The 20,122-nt window shown below is 39.4% G+C and overlaps 2 protein-coding genes across 2 annotated transcripts; both read left to right on the plus strand.

Annotated features, from left to right (window-relative positions):
- Positions 1-375: 375 nt before the first annotated feature.
- sft2d1 (SFT2 domain containing 1) lies at positions 376-12,801 on the plus strand. The gene is made up of 8 exons (XM_053333638.1): positions 376-563; positions 1,300-1,386; positions 3,030-3,112; positions 5,715-5,796; positions 6,159-6,194; positions 6,294-6,352; positions 8,926-8,955; positions 11,320-12,801. Exons 1-8 carry the CDS (start codon positions 498-500, stop codon positions 11,357-11,359), a joined length of 483 nt encoding a protein of 160 aa, XP_053189613.1. The 5' UTR covers positions 376-497; the 3' UTR covers positions 11,360-12,801.
- A 1,372-nt stretch (positions 12,802-14,173) lies between these two features.
- Positions 14,174-15,274, plus strand: prr18 (proline rich 18). Its single transcript, XM_053333249.1, has one exon. It carries the CDS (start codon positions 14,174-14,176, stop codon positions 14,921-14,923), a length of 750 nt encoding a protein of 249 aa, XP_053189224.1. The 3' UTR covers positions 14,924-15,274.
- The last annotated feature ends 4,848 nt before the right edge of the window (positions 15,275-20,122 follow it).

Here is a 20,122-nt window from a genome sequence, read left to right on the forward strand (position 1 = left end):
TATCAAAATGAGTGAAGACAAAAATGTGAACGTATACCCACTTTGTGTTGATAAATATCGTTTCTTCTAAACTTACCATCAAGTTATAATAGCCAATCACACTTGAAATTAAATTACAATATACAAAACATATCTAGAGTCAAACTTTTCCCCCCTATTCATAAAATATAGTCTATAAACAGTCCATAATACGCAGCTCCTTTCATAACGTATTATTTCCGACAGAACCTGAAGGCAGCAGCGGTTCTGAGGAAGCGAGGCTGTTAAAGTTGCCTTCACGGGCTGATCTGCAGTCAGTTTATCAGCTTGACGAACCCCACTGGGTGTGGACAAACCGGCTCAGAGTCAGCACTCACAGACAGCATCACACGGGAAGCCAGGAAGTCAAAAGTTGCTCGTACAGCGATAAATAAAACTTGTGGACACCAACAACAAAACTACAGCTGGAAACATATACATAAAGATTTGTGAGCAAATTTCCCTGCTAGCTCTCAACGATGGACAAGCTTCGTCGTGTGCTAAGCGGCCAGGAGGACAATGAAGAGCTGGGTCTCACTGCACAGGTAGCCTATATGACAGTAAACGCTGCTAATGCTAACGTCCTGTCAGTAGATAAAGTATAATAACAAAAACACCACCAATGGCTAGTTCCATAGCCTGTGTTAAACCTAACATTATTGTACATACACATGTTAATAATATATTATTTTTTCGGAGTTAGCGTTAGCGTTAAGCGTTAAGTAGCGTTAGTTGTTGCTAAAATGTCAGTTTACGCCTCACTGTAAGCTAGCCTTCTGTAACCCGAGTCCTAAACATGAACACTTTATCGTACCATAATCAGGTGACTACGCCTTAATCTTTTTCAAGATAGATATCATAGTCTTCTGTTAATATTTAATACATTGTGTGTTTTGTGTATTGATACTTTTTACACGCATTCCCAAGGAAGAGGAAATGAGGTAAGGTGCTGACTTGAACATTTTTTTTATATTTTACATTATGGTACTTGTTAACTTGTTGCAAAGTTAAAGATTAACTCCAGCACAACAGAGTGTCCCATACTTGCACTTTTGTAATTCTTTGCAGATTCTAAATATATTGGTTCATTTGCTTCACTTCATTGTATCTAGTTGTGGCTTTACAGTCAGACCTGTGCTGTGTGTATTTGGGGATAACATTGTAGCTGGGTGTTATTTGTTTGGTGCTAGCCAACATGTTTAAATCATCAGTAGGAAACCTGTGGGTCTTTCTGCAGGTCGTTAGCTTTGCCTTGTGACATCCTCCCATTGTTCTCACCAGGTCCTTGATGCCAGCACTCTCAGCTACAGCACCAGGGTGAAATGGTTCGTCATATGCTTTGCTTCAGGCATCCTGTGCTCAATACTCGTGAGTGCTGCTGCCTTTTTATGTTAATAAGGGGGAAACTGTAATAGCCTACTATTTGCAATTTTAGTGGGAGGGATCATTTTGCATCATAATTTTCATTTATGAGGATGATGTTATTTTTGCTGGGGGTGTACACCAAACCCTCATGTTATTTAGAATTTTGAGAATGCGACTTATAGGCCAGGCCATCTCTGTATCTCTACAATATTTCATTATAATAGTATAATGTCACATTCATATTGTGCTCTATTGTGTGTGCTCTCTTGGCTTTTTACTCACAAAGCTTTTATTGTACTTACAGTAATGTAACAAGTTTAGTTGTCGTTAGAGTACTTCACCCGGTTCACTGTCTCTCCTCTGCTCCACTGTATGTGCAACACACACACACACACACACACACACACACACACACACAGGGCTCAGCCCTCACTGTACATTAGTGAACTGGACATTTTTTTCAAGTCACTATTCATGAGTTATTTTATCTTGTTATAAGATAAAATTGTATATCATCCCAACACTAGACTATATGCTGACATAAGGAATGCATAGCTAACACAACTGTGTTAATGTGATTATCAACTTGTTCATGTGCACTAACTTGTTTTGACTGTGGTCCGAACAAGCTAGTTCATCTTGTTATCTTTCCTTTAGTAGCTTATATAAATACTATAAAAGTCTCCAATTGTCAACATGGCCAAGCATCACTGTCATTAAAAATGATATCCTGTCCTTTTACACTTGCTACTTAAAAAAATATTGACACTAGTCACTTGCTTAATAAAAATATTAAGGTTACTTAACATCAACAATGAACAGTTTTGCAGGAAGTCCTGTCACAGGCGGCACTTGCTGATAACATTTTGAAGCCACCACGGTGACAATTCTTACTCACAAAGTACTTTTACTCTCTGTCTAGGCTTTGATGATGAAATTCACAGAGTACAGAAATTCATGAACATTAATCCTTTGACAACACATAATCTTAAAGATTATCTCATCCACTCATACATCATCTTCAAACACCAACTGTCACCTGGCTGCCAGCCCTTAAACCAAACCAGTTTCTCTTATTGTGCCTTCTGCCATAATAACATGGAATAGTGTCAACTAAATTACCTCTCTGGTTAAAACATGTGGAGCAGAACAAGATGTTTGCACCAAAAAATCTGGATTATGCAATGGCACATAATTGTTTTAATTCCAAATCACAGATCTTCCTTCAGGTTATTGAAACAGTTTCAGATCTATTAATATTCTGCATAAACTTGCAAACAGGGATACAGTGGATACAGTACTGCATGAACGTTCATTAAATGAATTAAATCTATTAGTGATGTATGAATTCTTCCCTTTCTGAGAAGACATAAGCAACTCCTGAACCCACTTTTTCTATGAAATGCTTTAATTAGCTGCAAGCTATTTAAACATCCTTAAGGCCCCTCGCTAAACTAAAACACTTAAAGTAAAAGGCCCTCCAATAATGAACATGTATGTGGATTTTTATGCCATCCAGACAGCGCTTCTTAAACAAAACCTTGTGGTGTTTTCTAGGGGGAGCACATTATGTTTCAGTATAACGACTAATGTGTGGTGACATTATTCTGTGTAGCTGACAGAGACTATATTTGCTGTTTCATCAGGGTTCAGCACTCCTGTTCCTTCCAAATGGCATCAAGCTTTTTGCTGTCTTCTACACACTAGGGAACATCGCAGCTCTTTCCAGGTAAGATTTTTAAGGACAGCTAAACTTGGACTTCTGAGAATTTTCTTGCTATCACATTTTCCCTCCCTGTGGCACACTTCCAAGAATATGACAAACGATGAGAAACAGACTCATACAGTCTTAAATCAATTTTGAAGTCTGCCACACCCTGTTATGTTCTTCCTTGGCACAGCTACACATTTTTCCAAGGTTTGTTTCCAGGCTGGTTTTAAAGAATACACGTCAAGTAGTAATTATTATCATTTACAGTCGTTACCCCATGTGCTTATCTCCTGATTCCACACAAGTTCCTTCTTATTGATAAACAACAACTGTAGGATTACAGCTCAAATGATAATCGCCATTATTTATTATGATCAGTTTGACCTGCCAGACAACTAAACCATATTTCACTTTATATATTTGTCTTTTTAAATAAATATAGGTGAACCTGTGGTGGAGTAAAAATGCTGCCACAGCTTGAAGCCATTTAAAAGGGTTGACACTTGTTGGTGGGCTCTGAAGGTCAAATACTTGTACTTGCAGCTGGAACTGCAAGTTGAAAAGTAGTAAAGCACCACGTACATGACATAGATTGGTTAGGCAAGCTTACCTGTGAAAAATGAACTAGTCTTCCAAAGGCAGTGGGCTGATATTGTACCAGATTGAGTTCATGTAATTGCGATTGCAGTTTGTTTAGTTGTCTGTCTCTAGGAACACACCAGACATTTCTGTTTTCTCTCATTCTTATTTGCAAAGCCAAGTTTTCTGGCAAGTATTAACAAGTAAATGATGCCTCCACTATGTAGGGGCATAACAGGCTAATCTAATATCTTCTCTGTGATTGGACACCATACTTACAAATCTGTCATTACATCACCATCACTCAGGACATATCCATCTTTCTTTTTCAATTATTCTAACATTTTTAAAAGCCACACTGGTAGCATATTAAACACAGTTTTAAAGTCTGTGATGAATTTAAAATATTCCTTATGGTAGTTTGACATTGGACATCAGTATTTGCAGGATTGTGGTGGCAGTGTGAGCACATTCAGACTATGTGCTCTAAAAATACTGTTACACTGATACACTGTACTGTGTAGACTCTGTCTGCTCCTTACTGTTTATAGTTCACGCTATCTTAAAGAAAGATCAGAATTTAACTTCAAAATGTATTATCCTCACACTGGATTTTAGAACATTATGGATTATTTAATCTGGATAACCCCTGCGTCTAAATCTAAAGATGCCATTATTTCTTTGACAGACAGTAAACCATTGACATGGGGTTTGTTTTCAGACAGGCCAGTCTCTATTTTCAGGTATCGTATGTCCACAAGGTTTAGATGTGTCAAGAAACTGGGTCACCTTCTGCTTTCATAGTCCAGGTTACTGATCCAAAGCAAGACAGTGTCATATTTTAAGGAGCTTAAAACAAGATAATACTTAAGTTTTTTCAACTGTTCCTGATTTTGACTGCAGAGGTTACAAGGAGACTATTCAGACTACTGGTTTTGTCATGTCACCTTGGAAGATTGGTGGAAGATTGTCAAAAATATGAATCAGTGATGGATCACATGATGTGAAATGTAAACATTAACATGGCTGTTGCTTGAGCTTTTGTGAATTTAAGTTTAAAATTCACATCCATTAGGTTAATACAACACTAAACGTGTTAATTTCATCATCAATTTTGTAATAATTCATTGAGTTTTGCTAACAGCAAAATTTTAAAATCCAGGCGGTTGGCCATGTATTGATCAGTGATGTCCTTCCTCTAAAGCAGCAGCAGCAGTGTCTGGATATCATTAGTGTCTCAGTCACTCTGAGCAGATGAGAAAAGCATCGAGCCTCTCTGCAGACCAGCAGAAAGAGCCTGCGTCAACTGTCGAGTCTCATCTAACAGATGTGACGCTCCACAGACTCCCACTACCCACTCAGCTCAGCTGAGCCCAGAGCTGTGTGCCTCATCAGCGGGGAAATCCTTTGTCTCGTTACAGTTATTCACGTCACACATGCATCATGAAGAAGGCTTTGAATGTGTCATCATGGTGTAGGGCATGAAATATTAACCTGCTAATAATTGCAACATGTAATTTACGTTTGATTATGGTTCCCACACAACAAACAAGGTGTGTGTGTGTGTGTGTGTGTGTGTGTGTGTGTGTGTGTGTGTGTGTGTGTGTGTGTGTGTGTGTGTGTGTGTGTGTGTTTGTGTGTGTGTGTGTGTGTGTGTGTGTGTGTGTGTGTGTGTGTGTGTGAGAATATTGAGAATGAAACAAAATCTACGCATCCTATGTCTGTCATAGCTGATCGTGCAGTTGATATGCATACAGTTAATCATTTTTAAAGGTGTTACAAAGAGAAGAAATTAGTTTTGAATACATTCCTTGGTTATGAAAAATCCTCCCTTTTATAGAAACTGAACATTTATCAACACATATTCACAGTCTTGGATGATTAACAGGTTATCTTTGGAGAAAGCAACAAAAACACACCCCTGTGATGAATACTCAGATATGAAGACATGATAACAATCATTTCATGGATTAACATGAAATATATTTTTAACTGATGCTTAAAAACTGTAACCTGACTGTTTCTTCTTGTTCTTCTAAAGCACCTGCTTCCTAATGGGACCACTAAAACAGTTGAAGCGCATGTTTGAAAAAACAAGACTGATAGCGACCATTGTCATGCTGGTAAATATGATTATATACATTCATATTTATACAGTATTTTTTGGTCTCTTGTTGACCTTAATGCTTCACTAGATATGTATTCATATTCAAAATTATATTGGTAAGCATTTGATGTCCTGTTATTTTTTGTCTGCTTTCACATATTGAAGAGGTAAACTGCCTGTAGCCTTTTCATTTGAAATGAGATGAATGGTCTGGTTCAGTTAAAGAGCTGGTTCTCACCATGTTGTCTTAAAGGATACTGTTTCTGATCCTCACACATTTCAGCACCATTTTATTTAGGTTAGAAGAATACATTCTCTGTAAAATGTCATTCTGCCAGCATACACGAAAGATAACCGATAAAAACTTTTCCCCACCAGCTCTGCCTCATCTTAACACTTTGTGCAGTGTTCTGGGTAAGTAGACAATAAACAGCACAAACAAGTTACATTCTTTATAGTTTAATTGCTTTGTTTTTGATCAGTAGACTAAGTCTTTTGTGTTTGCTTCCACAGTGGCATAAAAAGGGGCTGGCTATCATCTTCTGTATTCTGCAGTTTTTGGCAATGACGTGGTAAGTGTGACCCACCATTCTCATGTGTCAACTGTAGTATGTTGACTAATCAGTGACACCTACTCAGATGAAGCTGCTTTGGCCTTCATTCAGTGACTTTATGAGTGGAGTTAATCACACTGCTGGTGCTCTAATGTGACACACTGCTGTTTGCACCTGCATGGATAAATTTATAAACGGTTAAATGAACATCGGCACACTTCCAGCTGATTTTATTCATAGTGACTCATCTTTTCAGAATAGTTATAGCCCAATGAGTTTTTTCCACTCAAACTATGAAGAGTACATATCATATGATATTTGACGATAATATAATAACTAGATGGCTTATATGTGATGCCAAAAGCATGAATCAATTGATTTGCCTTAGTTAGCAACCAGTGACATGTGCATGAGTCAGGGGTGTTGTAATTAGACTGTAAGGTAGGTTGCCAGGTAGGTCGGTATTCTTGGCCTGTAGAGGAAGTGGTAGTGCCAGGATCACTGTGGACCTACTTTTTTAGACTCTACAATGTGTGGTCCTGGCAAGTAGACACAGACAGTTGTTTACTAACAGTCCAAAATCCCTGCCAGCTCTCCCCAGGGTCATTACTACTACAGGGCTGACAGGTGGACAGTCCAATGACTATTTATAGCACCTAAGTAGGTTTTAAAAACTATTTTTTAAAAGTATGTCAAATGAATTGCCTCAGAAAATATGTAATTTCAGTTGATTTACTGAAACCTGACTGTACCTCAATCATTTCCTGTTTCTGTTCCCACGACCTGCTTTAAAAAAGCTTTTATTGATTCTGCCCAGTTTGAAATAAAATGGTTTTACCATGTTTTAATGTATTGATATTCATTCATTAGGGCTGAAACATTACATAGCATATTAAGTTTATAACAAGAGAATAAATCATCTGCAATTTTGATAATTGATCAATCAATTAGGTTTTTTATTTAAAAATATTCTAAACATTTTCTGGTTCCTGTTTAGGATTAGCTGCTTTTTTGTTTTGTTATATTATAGATTGAGTATCCGGATATTCGACTGCTGGTCGGGCAAAACAATCACCCTGGGCTCTGGATAATTGTGATGGACATTTCCTGATGTCATTTAGACAAAACTATTAATCAATTAACATAAAAATAATAATAGACAGATTATAGAGCCTTAATAGTCTTACATTCAAAGTCTTAACATCCTGAGGGTCAGTGGGGTTAAGTTTTAGCACAGCAGTGAGTAAATAGACCAGTGAGTGATGTGTATCAGCGTGTCAGTGCATGTATGGTCATTAATGAGCATATTTGCACAGTAGCAACAAAGAATTTCTGCTCATAGAAACACAAACCCCCCAGCAACACAGAAGGAAGACTGTCTGCCTCACAACTACTCTGCTGTCACACCTACTGTTCATGTAGTACACTCACTTCCGCTCTGCCTGCGTTCTCAGAGGCATCACCATAGTAACCACAAGTCACACATCCCCAGCTCATTCTTAACAGACTGGGGGCATAGTGCACTCCTACGCAGGCACCGAGCCGTCTGTATGAAGGTGGCCCTTTTAAGAAGACGTAGCCACAGACCAACGCACAGAATCCAGTCCTCAGGCTGAATTGTGTAATCTAACAAAGAGATAATATAAAACTAAAACACACTAACTCAATGTAGAGTGCACCAGACTGAAGGAAGATAAATAACAAAACAGGATGGATTAACTTACTTATTTTACTTAATTCAATCATTTAAAAACATTCGGAACATTTACTTTTGGGGGGTAAACTAGTAAAACTTCAGTTCATGGTTGTAACTTGCCCATGTCTTAGCTACAACTCCAACCAGGGTCTTACAGTAAATCTTACAGCCCTGCTTAACAGGACAGAGGAGAGTTTCCTGCTGACTGGTGGTCACATAACACGGTAATCTTACTCAAGTTAATCATTGAATTTCTAGATTCCTCACATATTTTAAATATATTAGATGTTTGATCAGGGGATTTTTAAGCTACACTACAGCGGTAATTATTTCCTCCAGTACAGGGTATAGTGTTTAGTTTAGTTGTACTTGGTGTTTGGCTCACAAGCTGTTCTGAATCATTAACACGAAGATTACAGTATATCCGATTCATTCACTATCACATGTGGTTAATCCCCTTCGCCAAGTTGTATCAAATACCCATCAGTTGACTGATTGCTACTTGAAGCCTTTTAATAACAGCATTTTCATTTTGGTGTTTTGCTCTTCAAAAATAACATTATTACGCTGCCATTAAATCCTATATTTATAGTATGCTTTTAATCTTTAATCTCTGAAACATCACATCATTCCAAATCCACGGTGTGTAGATCAGCATTATCAAAACATATGGACATTTCAGTTTAAGTTGAAATATCAGGGGTCCCAAACATAACAGATATGTCAAGTCAAGCTCAGCTGAAGGGAAATGTCTTCACCATGATGAACAAGAACATCTTGGACTGTCTAAACTATAGCCTCAAAATAATATTTGTACTTTTCTTCCCTATAGTTGGTGTCTTATGTTATCTGTGATTGTTCCTCTATCATGATGTTTTCTATTCTTCTCTTTCAGGTATAGCATCTCCTACATTCCATTTGCCAGGTAAGTTAACATGATTATGTGGGCTGCATTTATCTTCTGACCACTCAATGTTTTACAATAGTTTATAACATTCATTCTTGGGGAGCAATTTGGGGTTCAGATTCTTGCCCAAGAACACCTCGACATATGGACTGGTGGAACCACGTATCAAACCACCAATCTTCCAATGAGTGAATGACCCACTCTTCCTGATACATGACAAATATTTGAGGAAAATGTTCGCATTGATTTTCATACATAACACTGTACATTGGTACACCTAAACCACCTCTGAGAAACTGTTTTTTGTCGAATGGAATTTGAGACCTTAAATATATCCCCCATTTTTATCATAACTGTCCACACACATGACACTGTTTATGCCACACACAACAAACTGGAGGCAATACTATGACCCACCATTAAACGACAACATGTTTTGTTTTTTTATTTATCTCTAAACATCCCACTGTTTGCCTCCACCATATGGCTTTAATCCCCCCATGACGAGGGCCAGCACGAAGTGTCAAACAAATGGCAGCTTGTTGTTTCACACTCCTCTGTGCTGTAGCTCTGTGACGTTATTTGCTTCATCCAAAATGTCAGATAAAAAATATTTTTCATGCAATAATGCTCTTTGAGTAGATTTATCAAACTATTTCTCCCCTGATTAAGCAGTTGTGTTACATGTGATGAGTTTCTGTTAAGCTGGATAGGGGTGAATATGCTGTCCTGCATGAAATATGAAGATTAAGTCACATTATAGACTCACTGGTTTTTTTCTTTGTCTTTACAGTAGATAATACGCTGTATAGAGTCAAAATGTGTAGAAATCTTACTGAATTAAAAAATTCCACAGACTCTGTGTTCAGGTGTTCACCTCTGAAATTCTCCCATATGTTGTACCACCTCACTGCTTTCTCTAGGCCAAGCATGAGGTGTGATGTTTTGTCAGTCTAGCTGTAAATGGGGTTATATCTTATTTAGTGATAGGTCTAGATCCCCCCCTGCAAGCCCCCACAATGCCACCCCCATGACCCTCAAGTGTCTCGTATGTTTGGGCGACCCTATAATCTGTCCCGACAGCTGAGAGACCTCTTATAAGCACCTCGTGTTTCCCCTCCCCCCACCCAAACGCCAACAACAACACAAGGCTGAGACAAAGACCTTTCCCGTGTGCCACCTCACAAAAGCCAAATTCCTTCAGAGAAATGCAAATTTGATGTCTTGTTTTGGGCCGACAGTTGAAATCCTGGTGATGACGTATTTCTTTATGTTACTCCTTTGTTTGTTTCTTACCTTTTTTTTGTCAACACATTATTATCCTCTCTTCTTAAGCTTCTTACTTTAATCCATTTTTCATTAATTTAGATTTGATCATTTAGCTTTCTATTGTTTGCCACATTATTACAGACCAAATGCACATTTTGATCACAGTCCTCTCCCTACACCCCTGTTGGTGCTGACACAAAATGTGATACCTGGCGAACCACAACACCACATGGCGAATGGACTTGATCCTTTAATGTATTTTACCCTGTTGCCTATTTATAACTTCCCACGCTTGAAGACCAAGGTAGAAAAACCTGCTGCATGTGCACTTCCCACAGTGCTTTAAGGCCACTGTTGCTCTAAAATTTAATCAGAAGCTGGGGAAGTCTCTGAGACTTATCATTTATTCATGGAGTTTTTGGGGGGGAGCAAAAATAGCATCAAGTGAAAGTAAAATTTAAAAAAAAATCAAAAAAACCTCAGGCTGGATGGGTGCTAGAAAAAAGGATTGTTGTGTTTTTTGTTTATACACCAGAGGGAGCAACCAAAGCAATACAAGGAGCCTCCTTTCTGTGCACTGACCTCCCGTCCTCCCTCTCAGACTGCTTATGATCCCCCCTTCTCCTTTTAACCTTGACGGGGTTTCACACCTCCTCCACCGAAATTTAACTGTGGCTGCAGGCGAAGTCTGCATAGCAACACACCGATGGCAAGAGCAAGCAGTGCAAAGGGGAAATAGAGTAGGCAGCGATCTGTGGTTGCCATGACGATCCCTCGTATTGCATCATCCCTCAAACACAGAGCACCTGGAGAAAGGGAGCCCCCATCACTTGGAACATGTGGTGCTTCCCCGCCAAAACACGCTCACTTATTCATGACGAGCCCCACCCAGATCTTCATAACAAAGGGTGGAAGTGCTTTTTTGTCACTTTTAATTTTGTACGCATCGCAGATTTTTGCACAATTTCGCTCTAAAGCACGTCTGCTGGGTATTCATGGATCATTATAGAATAACTCAAGCAACATTCCTTCATACCTTTTACTTTAATTTCCTTGCTTTAATTGTTTCCACAGTTACTTACATTTTTTTCTGTTTGTTTGTTTTTTTCACAGGGATGCTGTGATGAAATGCTTCACTACCTGTCTGAGCTAGGACTCCATAATTTCATGTGATGACTGGTCCTAATATGCAAATTACAAGAATGGTGGCTCTGTAAAATATACATCTGTGTTGTTTATACGCTATATCTCCAAATTTTTACTATTGCTACTTCAGACTGTGAATTCTCTGCTTTTTAAGTCTTGCTAAAGATTATTACCAGATTATAACACTCATTACCTTTTGCTTCTGTTGTGATCGAAAAGAGTGCCTTTTATGCTTAATATATTTAAGGATATTCTTATGTTTTGAAGGTTTTATACATTTAAGTGCAGGGAAATGATTTTGACTTTGCTACACATTGTAATTTACAGGACAAGTGCCTTACTGTGTTATGTATGTATTTACATATAGTATGAATGAAGAGGTATTTTGAAAAATTGGCGAACCATACATATTTACATCTTTAACAGTGTGAAATTGCATTAAAACACATTTTCTGTCTTCTGACTACGTATGAGGCACTGATGTTTAAATGCCCTCTCAGATGCTCTTCAGTGTTTTTAAATAACTATTTTCCCTCAGGCAGTAGTGGCACCGCTTCAGTGATGATGCACTGGGATATGAGATATCCACAGCTCTTTTGAGGTTTTTCCAGCCAGATAGATTAAAAATGAGCGCCTGTCTGGGCTGTTAGTCTTCCAAGTGTATGTGACTACACCTGCCCCCCCACCACCACCCACCCCTCAGCTCATCAAATTACATTAAAATTCTTTCTCCTTTTTGAATTTGATTTCCTGCCAGATGTAGCAATGACCTAGTTAATTACGCCTTTCTGAGCATTGTGCTTTTGACGTGACCTAATAACCCAATATAGCTTGCATTGGGATCCCTATATTGCTTCAGCATGATGGCATAGCCTTTGAGGATAGGGTTGCCATGACAACCTCCTCTGAAAGATTCGTAACCTCAACCTACCCCCATCTGTGCCGCAGATGTTCATATTATCCTGATGAGAAGGTGTGCGTCTCTTTATTTTATAGAACACCTTGGACCAGCAGTCATGAATCCATTTGATTTACAGTGAAGAAATGATTTTAAAGCTGTTTAATGCATCCGTCTCCACATAAAGAAAGACACACTGCTTCTTATCAGCCTATGTAGTAACTGAAGGGTTTGCTTCAGGCTCACCAAACATGCCTCTAGGTTTTCTTTGTACTAAATAACAGCAATTCAGCCCCCACATGTTTTCATCAGGCACTTGTATAATGTGGTGGTGGATTAGCATTAGCAAAATCTCCCTTCTGTACTTCTTGTTCAACTAACTTAATAGTGGACCTGCAAATCCCTGAATACCGTATACTTCCCAAGTAATCTGAGGGATAAAATAATTCCCTTGAATGAAGAGAGGTTGGTTGTTTTTGTGATCAGTTTTCTTTACCCGCTATTTTTGGATTAAAAGTTTGAGGGTGTGGGGGAGAAATACCCTGACCCCAGCAATCTGTTAGAGTGTCCTGTTTCGTCTTTATCACTTTATCACTTCTAATCCATTGTTATGTCAGAGAGATGAGGGATCCCACGCCAAGGCAGCCACTGAAATTAAACACTGGGTGCTTTTCGGCTTCATGAGTTCATCTTTGTAAAGATTAATAAATAACTTGTCCGGGTTAGTCATGGGTCATTTTCAAGAGATTGATTAAAAATCCATGAGTTAGTCTGAGCTAAACTGAGTATGTGAAAAGTAATCAACTACAGATATATTATTCTAATCATAACAATTATGCCATTTTTGCTATTTCAGGTCACTTTTTTGAAATCAGAAACAATTATGCTGCACATATTCCGTGTTGTTTACTCATTACTTGTCAATATAAATGTAATTTCACTACCATACACATCAAATTGAAATCAGTACATTTTAGTAAGTATATGCTGAATGACTTAAAGGTAGTGTGTTCCACAAATCGTGACAAATATGTTAAGTCAATATGAAATAAATTGCAGAAACTATAGATTTAGAAGGTGAATATTGATTTCCTCTTGTTCCCTACACTGAGGGAAACAAAATCACATTGAATCAATTGTGGAACTGTCTGGGTGAAAGTGCAGATAACAGCAGAAATGAGGAGAAATCAATAATGCTGTACTATTTGTATTCCCTCAGATTGCCTTTCATAGGCTACATGGTGGACACCACAACAAAGGCCCATCCACACGCCTCAGTTAATTGACATTTGAGACTGTATTGACTGACTGAAAGGATAAAATCAAGATGCATGTCATTGTGTCTGTGACATGTTTTGTTAGTACAAGGACAATCAGGGTTATATATAATCACCAAAGGCCAATCAGTAGTGTTTATAAGGGACTGACAGGGCCACTGTATACTTACTATGTGTCACCAGCAATTAACCAGACACTATTCACATCAATGCTTGAAGATTAGTAGTATATTTCAGTCTGGTTGTCTGTTAAACAATTTATTAAATATGTGTCAGCAGCTCCAGTGACTGCAAAACGGCAGAGGGGCGCTGTGAGAAAATCTGAGGGGAACATGAGGTGCATGTGGCTCATCGGAAGTTATTGAAAATTATGAAATGACATCACCGCAGTTTTTTCGTGGCTTTGTTTGGTGCTTCTCCTGACCACGCCTTCCTGCCAGCACTGTCATAAAGAAGCCGGGCTGTGTGTGTGCTCACCAGTTGATTTCTAGTCAGTCAGTGTGGCCAACAGGTGCACTACAGCCTCCCTTCACCTCGCTGTTGGATAATGCCCGCAGAGCGCCGCTCGTCGCTTTGTGCAGGGCTTCCTCATCTGCACTTTGAACATTTGCACGTTTTTATATCCTGATCACTTCCAGTCACAAAAATGCCTTTTCCGCCCATCAGCCTCCACCAGCGGATCTCTTCTCCTGGCAGGGATCTATTCGGGAAAAAGAAAGCCAACGGAGTGCCTCCTCAGACTGAGCTCACCAGCAAATCCGGCGCAGAAAAGGGGTCCGAGAAGGGGAAGCAATCCACATCTTGGGCATCGGCAAATTTAAGGAATTTGGGGCGGAAAGCTCAGCAAGAGAAGAGTAAAAGCCCATCACAGAAGCCGGGTGCTGCTCAGTGCTCCTGGCTGACGTTGCCCAAACCTCAGGACTCATCGGAAGGTGTCAGGCGCTCCAGCTCAATGGACTCCTCCAGACTCCTCCATGGCAAAGAGGAAGGGAAGAAGGAGATTCAATTTACCCTCAGTCTCACCCCTGAAGCCATTCTTGTCATCCAAAAACGAAATCTGGAAAAGCAGATGCTGGCGAAGCAGCAGAAGTGTTGTGCGGCCGCGGACTTCAGGCACAGGCGCGTATTTCCTTCCAAAAAGGCGCACGGAGCGTCCAAAAGCAGCGCACCAGTGGCCAAAGCGGAGGGCGCTGAGCAGGACATCACCGCTATCGTTAAAATATCACTGTTGAACGATCAATACAAGTACGATGACGTGGAGTATGAAGAAGAGGATGGAGATGTGGACGAGACAGTTGTAAGGAAATGTAAAGAATGGCTCAAAGGGGTCGAAAACGCCGCTGCTTTGGGAAAAGTCGACAAACTTTCTGCACTCCCGCACCTTAAAGGCTGCTGATACCTGACATCTGATTTTTCATCTTTAAACAGCTGACTCAAGCTACGATGGACTCGTGAAAAGTGTGCACTGATATAGTCCTGCTGCAATGGCATCTTAAATTTAAGTCTTGAATATAAATGTAAATGAAATGTTTGCAAATGTCTCTAAAGGAATGTCCATTTGTTTCGGAATTATTCCTAAAAGTGTCATTCCTTAAATAATTATAAAATTGACTCCTTGTCAAGAAAACAAAAAACAAAAAATCAGACGAGTAAATTGAATTGGAATGAGAACAAAAAAATCTTGCCTCGACAGAAATAGGATTTAAAAGCTGCAGCTCGTTGCTTAACCAACAGTGCTTCTTATGGTTCACAGGGATGTTTCTTTGCGAGTTTATGCCTATTCAATGATGTGTTGAAGTTTGAATTGAATACCTTAATATTCTCGTCCTTTGCACATGGTTTTTTGTTTTCAGTGGGGCATCTGAATTAGCACAGGGATTTGCGTAAAGGGACGCGAAACCGTTCCTTTGTGCCAGAGAACAATAAGCTGTCAACAACAGGGTTTACGCGCCTGCTGCTGAAACCAAACTGGACTGTTTATTTTTCCTCTAATAAGAGGGTTATATCATTTGTAGGGATTTATCAGTGATGTACAGTATTTAATATTTGCTAGATATTTGTACTGTCAAACGTTTTCTCAGCTGATAATTTTATGCCAACTGAAGTAAAAATGTTTTTTTTTTAATTACACAAGTGTCACTGAGCCTTTACGTCATAAGCTGATTTGTGTGTTGGGCCTCTTTAATAATTCTGTTACATGATGCTGATTTGAAGTCATTTAGATTTCTTTTACACTTCTGGCCAATATCCAGATGGTATTTCAAAGACTCTTTGTTGCCAGTGTAGCTACCTGAGGCCATTTGGGCATTAGTGTCCTAAGCCTCTTAGATTTCTTGTTAAGCAGGGTCGACCAGTGTAGAGCCTCTGTAGAGCCTCTGTAGGGCCCAGGTGCATCTGTTCAAGAAATTACCTCCAGTCTGCTTTACCTTTGGAATATCAAACTAAGTATTGCACCTAGCTACAAAAGAGTGTTGGTACCAGAATCTTTTTTTTTTTTAAATCCAAAGTCTCCTGCAGAATGCATGTACATAATGTTTAGTCACAAACTGAATTCTGCTTTGTTGCTAGGACCAACTGAAGGACTGGGAACAAACCAGTGTGTTTCCAGCAAAAAGAAAAGCCTGATTGTGATAAACCAAATATTAGAATGTGAAAGGAAAAAAGCCATTTGGCTTCTTTACGGATTTACTGCAGGTGTCTGTATATTGTCCTACAGAAACAGTAATAATATGCAATCCTTTGACACAGATTAAATCTTCACATGAGGTCACTAACATATTTAAAATGTGTGTATTTGTGTGTATGGGAGTAATACACTTTAAGGTTCTTGTATTGTTCTCTGTAACTTGGTAACCAGAGTTTTACTCAGAGTGTGGTTTGCTACAAAGCTCAGTAACTTGGACAGACAAGTGTGAGGTAGACTGAATATGTTTGTGAAGACACTACAGTGAATTTGAAGCGGTCAAACAGCAACATTTGGTAAGCTTTTTAAAAACATACTTTCTTATATGCTCAGGTTACATTGTAGTTAGTTATTTTTTGATGCTATATTTTCAACATTAGCAGTAGTGACATGCCCTGTTTCTCTAAAGGTTACCTTGTGGATTTGTCATGAGATCAAAGTGCAAAGACTTCCATCAATCAAGCACTCTGCTCTCTATATTGGATGCATACTTACTGCCTGTTGATATCAGAAAGGTATTTTCTAAAAACACACTCATCACCAGTCAGATTTTCATTTTTATTATTATGCTGTTATCCTGAAAAAAAAATCAAGAATTCATGGCATAATAAATCAGGTGTTAAATATGTGTAAGGCACAGCTTTATACATGACTTAACAGATTTCTCATTTATTCCATGTGAGTAAACAAACAGGCTGCTAGAATAAAGCAATGTGCCTTGAATAGATGCTCCCATTCAGTGTCACAAAGTGTTTTTTATTGTCGCACGCAAGCAGACTGAGATCACGGCTGAACCAGGACAGTGTGTACCAAGACTTGTTCGGTTCTCCATGGATCCTGCGATGATATTATCAACTGGCTCGGTGACTGAAAGTTGTGTAATCATCCTCTATTGTGTTATTTCAATTGTGGCCTTGTTTATGTGCCTCCCTCCCTCGCTCCCCCTTTTTTTTTCCTCAACACTGGTATTCATTGCTGTCTGATTCAGGCCTGAAGCAGAACTATTCATCACTGTGTCTGTCCTGGGGGTAAGAAAAGCTTTATTAGGTCTGATGAAGCTCAAATACTTGTACTCAAAGGGAAAAGTTGGATTTAAAGAAGTGCGAGCTGGCAAAAGTTGAGATGGTCGGCTTGGTTACAACTAGAAACACTGTCTTGAATCTGCCACTTAAAGTCTTTTTCATTTTGAGTTGTTAACTCCACCCAATGCTCTAGGTCTGTCCACTGAGCTCTGGCCTTCTGCCACATACCATCCACACCTGCAGCATCTCATGACTTTTCTTTCCTGATATTGTTTGCATTGTCCCTGATGAGCTCCCATCTATTTCTCCTGTGCTCCTATTTTGGATCAAGAGTAAAAAAGAATGGCTGCAGGCTTCTGTTCACCTCTTTGCAGTATCATGATCGCTTGTCTAGTAGAGTGACATGGTACAGCAGGACAGTTGTATTATCCTCCACTGATTTGTAGTGGCAGGGTGCACAGATGGATGCTTCCTTCGCCCCTTCACTGACACTTGCACACAGCAGACAGCAAAGAACTGCAGGTCCCTTTACTCTGCCATGACAGCATTACTGTGGCAACGGAACTGATAAATCCTGCTTCTCCAGTAGCTTTTGTGAGAAAAGACAAAACAGACACTTCCTGAACAGACTCTGCCCATAAACTTTAGTAATGTGGTCATTCAGTGGCAGCTTGTTAAGGACGAGGCATTTCCCAGGGACAGTGTGACCTCAGAGAGAAGATCAGACAGTGTAGTCTTCCCATCAAAGCTCAAGCATGTTTTATGTGTCATTTGAAGGTTATAAAAAGAAGCATGTAGCATGTGTTTCTGTGTAGTTAATCTGCTTTGGCATGCATGCCATTTCTCCCATTAGGCTTGCATTTTTCTGGTTACATTCCTGATTTGATCTTTCTACTCTTGATGGTCTTTGCCAGGACAAGTCAACATTTCTCTTTTGATTCAGAGGTTAAAGTCTTTCCCCGAAACTTCTGTAACATCTGTTGAGTATCATTCTTCATCAGGCCCCTTCATCAGGATTAAATAAACACACTACTCCCCAATGATAGGCTTAGTGCAGATCACAGCCTTACAAAATTGTTTTCTAGAGAAATGCTGAAGATCTGGATATAAGGTGGGGGCTTTTTATTGTAAGAGAGAAGGTGGGCATATACTCCTTGCTTTTTTTTGGCTGGGCATTGCAAGAACACAATGTCAGGCTGTTGTGTGGGTGGATGCTCTTGGCAGACGAGAGGGATTACCAAAAATGCATTCTTTTTTTAATCTTCGGGCAAGCTGACTGTTTCACTCCCACACCATCTAAATTGGGTTTTTACTGTTGATAGGCAGGCAATGAAGTCAAAACTGAACCCTGGAGGAGGAAAGCGATTCAAGACGTGGACCAAGAGGCCAAGGCCAGGCGTCGGGCTCATCTGGAGCAGGTTCATGAATATTAATGCCATAACTATAAAGACACTTTCATTATCACTAAGACACTGATTCTGCAGTCAGAGACAGTAATTGGAGGGAAAAAATACGCTCAAATATGATCCATAGCTCACAGGAATCAATAATGTCATCATATCCTTCCCTCTAGTAGTGCTTCCTTTTAGCTCCCTTCAGCTTTCAGTGTCTCTGTTTATCTTCCAGCGCCATCTTGAGGCATACTGGAGCATGCACCATCTCAGGGATGCTCTCCATCGCCACTACGCTGCCCTGCTCAAAGACAAGGTCCGTTTGCAAAGATTAGCACTACAGCAGAGACATGAGACAGCAAGAGCAAAGTCAGAGAAAGAAATGAAGGTAAAGTATTAAATAAAAATGTCAACTAAGCTGTAAAAAATAAGGAATAGAATGTTTTTTCCCTATTAGCAATATTAATTATTATTATACCTTAAATAATATTGCTATATTCTTCATGTATTAAACTTTTACTTTTTACTTAGTCCTTGCGGTCCCTAATATTCCACAGCTCTATGTTGGGCTTGTTTCCAGGTTATTGTTTCTATTACTTGCCTGCAGAGTGTTATCCTTTTGTTACTACTTGTCATGGGGGCAAAAATCCCCACCTCCTGTCCTCTGTGCATTATCTATGCACCCTGCCGCCTGCAAATTAACATCAAGTGCAGACTACCCAGCAGACCACATGACAGGTTCCACATGTTGACCATGAGATCACTGAAATTTAGCTACCTTCTGCCAGATTTTCTGTTGTTAAATTACATAATGTGATGAAACAGCTTTTTTTTATGAATATGGACTATGTGGGCACAATATAAACTTAGATAATAAGAACCTATAAACTTCAAATGCAATTCCTGCCCTTCAGCTGATTTTTTTTTTTTTGGGGGGGGGGGGGGATTTGTAACCACATTAACCAAAATACTGATCTACACCCAGTGAATCAGAGGTTTTTGGGTTGTCTACCATTCACAGTTCATAATCCAGTCCTAACTCTGGTCTATCTCTCTCTGACCCACACTACATTCTGTCTGGGGTCAAATACACAACCCTGCAAATCAAAGCCCCTCTGTATTGACCACAACACCTTCACATTCTCTTTTACTCCTGAAGTGACATGCATGTCATCAACATAATTACAGCAGCAATTAACATGTTATTACTGTGACTCTATGTCCAGCACAAGCATGGGCAGTGCAGTATGTTGATGAACTGTGGCTGTGACAGTAGTAGCAACTATTTTATTGAACCTGTTTTAGTTAAAACTATCTACAGGTGAAACTAATCATTTGCACGTCACAATTGTGTTCACATTTTTACTTAAGTCTCACAAATATCAGTTTTCCTTTACATGGGAGAGACTGTTCTTACGTGTCATTCTCCTTCCGCTGTGACCGACGTGATTGACTTTGATTTTGACTGTCTTGTCTCTGTTCTGACTGGGTGTGAAGAG

The sequence above is a fragment of the Scomber japonicus genome, chromosome 14, assembly GCF_027409825.1.
Source record: "Scomber japonicus isolate fScoJap1 chromosome 14, fScoJap1.pri, whole genome shotgun sequence".
In the NCBI taxonomy this organism is placed as follows: Eukaryota; Metazoa; Chordata; class Actinopteri; order Scombriformes; family Scombridae; genus Scomber; species Scomber japonicus.